This window comes from Podarcis gaigeae (assembly GCF_964106915.1).
Source record: "Podarcis gaigeae genome assembly, chromosome: 6".
Lineage (NCBI taxonomy): Eukaryota > Metazoa > Chordata > Lepidosauria > Squamata > Lacertidae > Podarcis > Podarcis gaigeae.
Genome location: NC_139682.1, coordinates 80,785,360 through 80,792,154, shown reverse-complemented (window position 1 = coordinate 80,792,154; position 6,795 = coordinate 80,785,360). Strand labels below are relative to the sequence as shown.

Genomic DNA, 6,795 nt, shown 5'->3' with positions numbered 1-6,795 from the left:
TTTTGTCAAGTGAAATCTTTCTTTCCCCACTCTTTCAGGACACAGAGTTTCTTTGTCCCTCAAAATATCACCTGCAATGATCTTTGTTCTCTTAGTCCTCTTAAGTTTTATGGGGGGCATTATTAGGGAGGCAATATACAAGTTGTAATGCATTTTCATTTGTATAAAGTGTTCCTTTGGCAACAACTGGGAGCCAAAATCTGTCTAACGTGACAGCAAAGAGTGCATGAACTTGGCATCTTCTATTTCCCCACTGTTCAAGGCACTGTTCAACTCCTTTTCCAAAATGCACCAGAGAGATATTCCTTCCCCCAATTGAAATCCAAAGGGAAATGGCTGAAATTTTATTACAGAAAAGATTTCTGCAGAAAGGATATGGCACATGTAGCACTGTTTGAATACTGCCTAAATATGCACTTGAACAAGTGTTGCGACAACTAGTGGAGGTAAAAAAAAAAAAGACTATTACAGTGCGTGAGCACTGTATGTCAAGGAATGTTACTGCAGATGATGTTTCTTTCTTCACCCATCCATCTCCTCTCCTTGTGTTCTCTTCTTTTTCAACATATTTCCCCATCTTCCATAAAATCTTCAACAGGTGCCTTTTCACTCTGTCTTAGATAGAGGATTCATGATGGAACATAGGAACCTGCCTTATATTATCAGAACATTGGTCCATCCCGGTCAGTTTTCTTTACACTACCTGGCAGTGGATTTCCAAGTTTTTGGAGAAAGGATATTCCTAGCCCTACTAGAAGATGCAAGTGTTCTACCCCTAAGCTATGATCTTCTTCCACTGGAAGGACGGAAAGCTGCTTTACATCTAAGAACTGATGGATCGCTTGAACCAAAATGGAACCAGACTGGTGGCTGCAAGGTGATAGCGGAGCAGCTGAAAAACTGATCAAGGGGGAAAATTCAACAGTTGTTGAGGAAAGTCAGGTTTGGGATAAATCATCACTCAGGGATGAGGATGAACATATTAATGATTATCCAGATGGTAGAGAACCTAGGATGCCCCAGGGCAAAACACACATTCTAGAGCCATTCAGAGGGAGAGCCCATGAAAAGCTGTTTGTACGTGCATCCTATAACATTTCCTGAACATTATCCTGCTTTATTGTTGAAGTGTGGTTTGCTCCACAGCCATGAGCGCTTCAACTATTTCAGCTATGGAAAGAGAAACCCTTCACAGTTCCTAGACTTTTCAACTAGAAAGTCACAAGAATTGCAAAAAACAAAAAACTTTTTGTGAATTCATGGAAACTAAAGATAGAAGAGAGAAAGAAAGAGTGCCTTTAGAGAAGTTGGTAAAAATTATACGTGACAGCCCTTAGCTGTGCAGGGTATCTGTGTGGTTAGTTTCTTGATATCAGAGGAAGCTGATTCTTGAATGATAAGGACACATTGCATTATATATGTGCACAGCCTATTCTACATTTGATTTGGACCTTGGTGAGGCATGTGCACAGGGCAATAACCATTATTTTGCTTTCCAGAGACTGACACACACATGCTGTTTTGAGGGACACACACCCCTAGATGTAACCATGTTTTTGTGGATGGAACTCTTGGTGTTTGGCTTTGCCCTGATTGTGGATGCACAGGACACAGGTGGGTGGCAGCTAATTATTTGTTGAATTTGCAAATATTGGAATCTTCTTTAAAAGAAATATTGAAAATCATTTTGAAAAGATCTAAGGGTTGATTTCTGAAATCTTAGGTCTGAGGTGTGTCAAAATCTTAGTGAGGGTTTCATGAAAAGAAGAGCATCAGTAATTCTTTAAAGGATGACATATTCATCGTTACCAGCAGCTCGGAAACAATTCCTGGGCCATATTCAGTTGGGGTGGAATAATTGAGATAAGGCCTTCAGGTCTGGCCAGCACTCTTTTAAATTGAGAGCACCAATAGATGGGACCAAAGAGTCCTCCACCTTCCCGAACAAATACATGTGGAAAGAGTTTGTTGGGAATTGGATGTTTGAAAACCTCTGTATAGCTCAGTTGGTTAGGGCATGATGCTGATAACCAGGGGTTGACTTAGCAATTGGTCAGGTTGGCCCAGGGGGTGTGTGTGCAAAAATTGTGTGAGTTCCCTAGACTGTTCTGGGTGGTCAGGCAAGGCATGCTAGCCAGTGTGGTGTAGTGGTTAAGAGCGGTAGTCTCGTAATCTGGGGAGCCGGGTTCGCTTCCCCGCTCCTCCACATGCAGCTGCTGGGCGACCTTAGGCTAGTTACACTTCTCTGAAGTCTCTCAGCCCCACTCACCTCACAGAGTGTTTGTTGTAGGGGAGGAAGGGAAAGGAGAATGTTAGCCACTTTGAGACTCCTTAAAGGGAGTGAAAGGCGGGATATCAAATCCAAACTCCTCCTCCTCCTCCTCCTCCTCCTCCTCCTCCTCCTCCTCTTCTTTTTCTTCTTCTTTGGACTTCTCAGCAGAGGATTGCAGCTGCTAGCTACATTACTTTAAATGAAATCAAATCTTCATGGCATGATAAGCTGCATCCAAGGGTACTAAAGGATCTTGTGGATGTAATTTCAGATCCTTTTTTAATTATCTTTGGGAATTCTTCAAGAAAAGGTGGGGCTCCCATGGACTGGAACCAGACAAATGTTGACTCCAACTTTGAAGACCCAGGTAAGTACCAGCCAGTGACCTTTAAGGCTTTCTGTCATGCTTGGTGAGGGTAGGGCACCGTTCAATGTACCATTTCCAGAAGGAGACGGATGGTTGTGCCAGGTGGGGGGTGGGTTTCCGGCTATACACAATTTTAGCTTCATACACAATCTCTGAACCTGACCCCCCCCCCAAGTTATGAGTCAGCAGTATTCAATGCAATGTATAGTAAGCTGTGTTAATGTTCAAATACCATGAAAAAGAATCAATCAACCATAGAACAAAAGGTCTGATATTATATTTGTATTTTAATTATGGATGGTTATACTTTAATGAGATTGTTGTAATGCTGTACTGCAATTCCCTACAGACTGGGTCCAGACAAATCTTGACCCCGACTTGGAAGACCCAGGTAAGTACCAGACAGTGATACCAGGGAAGGTCCTAGAACAGATAATTCGACAGTCAGTCATGAGCATTTAGAAAAGGATGCTGTGATTACTAAGACCCAACATGGGTCTCTTAAAAATAACTCCAGGAACACCCAAACCATCCTTCACTTCCACCAATCAAACAGGAGTTGGGATCCTTTGGAGACCCAATGCTGCCAGGAGTTAACTAGTGGTGTGAACTTTTACCTCTGTCAGGTGAAGCTTGGAACACTGATATCAGGGATTTTTATCTGGTGAACACACGCTCTGGAAAAATCCAAACAGGTTTGCCCATGATGGTAGTAGCCATTTGAAAAATGTCACCAGCTTTAAGGCTTTCTGCCATGCTTGGTGAGGGTAGGGCACCACTCAACATGCCATCTCCAGAAGGATACGGATGGTTGCGCCAGTCGCGAGTGTCTCCAGAATTCTTCCAGATATACACGATTTCAGCTTTATGCACAATCTCTGAACCTGACCCCCCCATACACAACAAGTTCTGAGTCAACAGTATTCAATGCAGTGTATAGTAAGCTGTGCTTATGTTCAGATACCATGAAAAAGAATTAATCAACCATAGAACAAAAGGTCTGATGTTATATATGTATTCTAATTATGGATGGTTATATTTTAATGAGATTGTTGTATTCTGTACTGTAATTCCCTACAGATTTCTTGCCCCAGACAAATGTTGACACCGACTTTGAATACGCAGGTAAGTACCAGCCAGTGACCTTGACATCAGTACTAGGGGAGGTCCTAGAACAAATAATCCAACAGTCAGTCTGTGAGCATTTAGAAAAGGATGCTGTGATTACTAAGACTCAGCATGGGTCTCTCAAAAATAAGTCCAGGAACACCCAAACCATCCTTCACTTCCAGCAATCAAACAGGAGTTGGGATCCTTTGGAGACCCAATGCTGCCATGAGTTAACTAGTGGTGCGGACTTTTACCTCTGCCAGGTGAAGCTTGGAACACTGATTTCAGGGATTTTTATCTGGTGAACACACGCTCTGGAAAAATCCAAACAGGCCTGCCCATGATGGTAGTAGCCATTTGAAAAATGTCACCAGCTTTAAGGCTTTCTGCCATGCTTGGTGAGGGTAGGGCACCACTCAACATGCCGTCTCCAGAAGGATACGGATGGTTGCGCCAGGCGCGAGTGTTTCCAGAATTCTTCCAGATATACACAATTTCAGCTTTATGCACAATCTCTGAACCTGACCCCCCCCCATACACAACAAGTTCTGAGTCAACAGTATTCAGTGCAGTGTATAGCAAGCTGTGTTTATGTTCAAATACCATGAAAAAGAATCAATCAACCATAGAACAAAAGGTCTGATGTTATATATGTATTCTAATTATGGATGGTTATATTTTAATGAGATTGTTGTATTGCTGTACTGTAATTCCCTACAGATTTCTTGCTCCAGACAAATGTTGACACCGACTTCGAATACCCAGGTAAGTACCAGCCAGTAACCTTGACATCAGTACTAGTGGAGGTCCTAGAGCAAATAATTCAACAGTCAGTCTGTGAGCATTTAGAAAAGGATGCTGTGATTACTAAGACCCAGCATGGGTTTCTCAAAAATAAGTCCTGCCAGACCAATCTGATTTCTTTTTTTGATGGAATTACAAACTTGGTGGATCAGAGAAATGCTGATTTCAGTAAGGCTTTTGACAAAGTCCTCCATGATATTCTCTCAAGGAAGCTGGTAAAGTGTGGGTTGAACAAGGTAACGGTTAGATGGATTTGTAGCTGGTTGACTGACTGAACCCAAAGAGTACTCATTAATGGTTCCTTTTTCATCCTGGAAAAAAGTGACAAGTGGGGTGCCACAGGGTTCTGACTCAGGCCCGTTGTTGTTCAACGTCTTTATAAATGACTTGGTTGAAGGAATTGAGGGGATGCTCATGAAATTTGTAGTTGAAACAAAACTAGGAGGGGTAACTAATACAATATAAGGCAGAATCAAAATTCAAAATGACTAGGGAATTGGGCACAAGCTAACAACATGAATTTCTATAGGGACCATAGGGAATTTTAACTAGGTTTTAATACATTAATGAGATTGCTGTAATGTGTATTTAATTATGGATGTTTATATCTTTATGAGTTTCTGATTGGTTTTTATATTTTGTAAAACACTTTGCAGCCTATATTGGCATTAAGCAGTATATAAATTGTGTGTGTGTAACATTGAATGATGATTTTCTCTTCAATACTTTTTATAACAAATCAGCTTATAAAACGGTGTCCTTTTTTTTACAGGGCCCAAATCACTTTAAAAAGATCTAAGGATTGGGTCTGAAATCTTAGGTCTGAGGTGTGTCAAAATCTTAGTGAGGGTTTTTCTGAAAAGAAGAGCACCAGTAATTCTTTTAAGGGTAAAATATTCATTGTTACCAGTGGGTGGGAAACAATTTCTGGACCATATTCAGCTGCGGTGGAATAATTGAGATAAGGCCTTCATGTCTGGCCAGCACTCTTTTAAATTGAGAGCACCAATAGACGGGACCACAGAATTCTCTGCCTTCCCGAACAAATACTTACATGTGGAAAGAGTTTATTGGGAATTTGATGTTTGAAAACCTCTGTATAGCTCAGTTGGTTAGGGCATGATGTTGATAACCAGGGGTTTACTGGGCAGTTGGTCAGGTTGGCCCAGGGGGGTGCAAAAATTGTGTGAGTTCCATAGACCATTCTTCTGGTGGTCAGGCAAGGTACACCAGCTCCTCTGGACCCCTCAGCTGCTAGCTACTTTAAATGAATTCAAATCTTCATGGCTGCATTCAAGGGCACTAAAGGATGTTGTGGATGTAATTTCAGAGCCACCTTTGCCTCCGATCTTTGATAATTCTTCGAGGGATTCTTGGAGAAAAGGTGGGGGCTTCAATCCTCCCATGGACTGCAGTAAGTTTATTGTTTCCTTGAAGATGGAATGTGACTCTAATTTTATTAATTTTATTAAGTTTCTCCCCTGGTTACTCAGGAGCTGTGTTGATCCACATATCCACATATATCACCAAAAAAGCAGTGGAACATGACACAATCAATATGCCAAGGGCCTTCTGGTGGTTCCCTCACTGTGAGAAGCAAAGTTACAGGGAACCAGGCAAAGGGCCTTCTCAGTAGTAGCACCCGCCCTGTGGAACACCCTCTCATCAGATGTCAAGGACATAAACAACTATCGGACTTTTAGAAGACATCTGAAGGCAGCCCTGTTTAGCGAAGCTTTTACTATTTGAAGAATCATTGTATTTTAATATTCTGCTGGAAGCTGCCCAGAGCGGCTGGGGAAACCAAGGCAGATAGGCGGGGTATAAATATTATTATTATTATTATTAATAATAATAATAATAATAATAATAATAATAAATATTTTAGGAGCAGCTGACAGCGATAGCATAGGAGTTGTATTCAACTAAGTCATACTCAGAAGTATACCCACTGAAATGAACAAACCTAGCATTAGTTGCTTTTATTTGTTATTAAAGTTCGTACTGCCCTTAATTACAGGGCAGCTTACAATATATAAACACAAAAATACATCCCATAGTAACAAACAAAAACAATAGCGGGCTGCAATTCTCACCTCACTTATCTGGGAGTATGTGCCATTGAATTCAGTAGTACTTGTGTCTCAATAGACAGAGTTAGGATACATAGCTGTCAAAGTTTCCCTTTTTTAAAGGGAAATTCCCTTATTCTGAATAGGATTCCTCGCAAGAAAAGGGAAAA

General features: G+C 41.3%; 1 protein-coding gene across 1 annotated transcript; it reads left to right on the top strand.

Annotated features, from left to right (window-relative positions):
• Positions 1–1,345: 1,345 nt before the first annotated feature.
• Positions 1,346–5,342, top strand: LOC310847709 (uncharacterized protein; the record flags this gene model as incomplete). The annotated part of the gene is made up of 6 exons (XM_083745771.1): positions 1,346–1,614; positions 2,544–2,639; positions 2,989–3,030; positions 3,765–3,836; positions 4,470–4,514; positions 5,326–5,342. The coding sequence occupies exons 1-6, from the start codon at positions 1,419–1,421 to the stop codon at positions 5,340–5,342; spliced, it is 468 nt and encodes a 155-aa protein (XP_083601897.1). The 5' UTR covers positions 1,346–1,418.
• Positions 5,343–6,795: the final 1,453 nt, after the last annotated feature.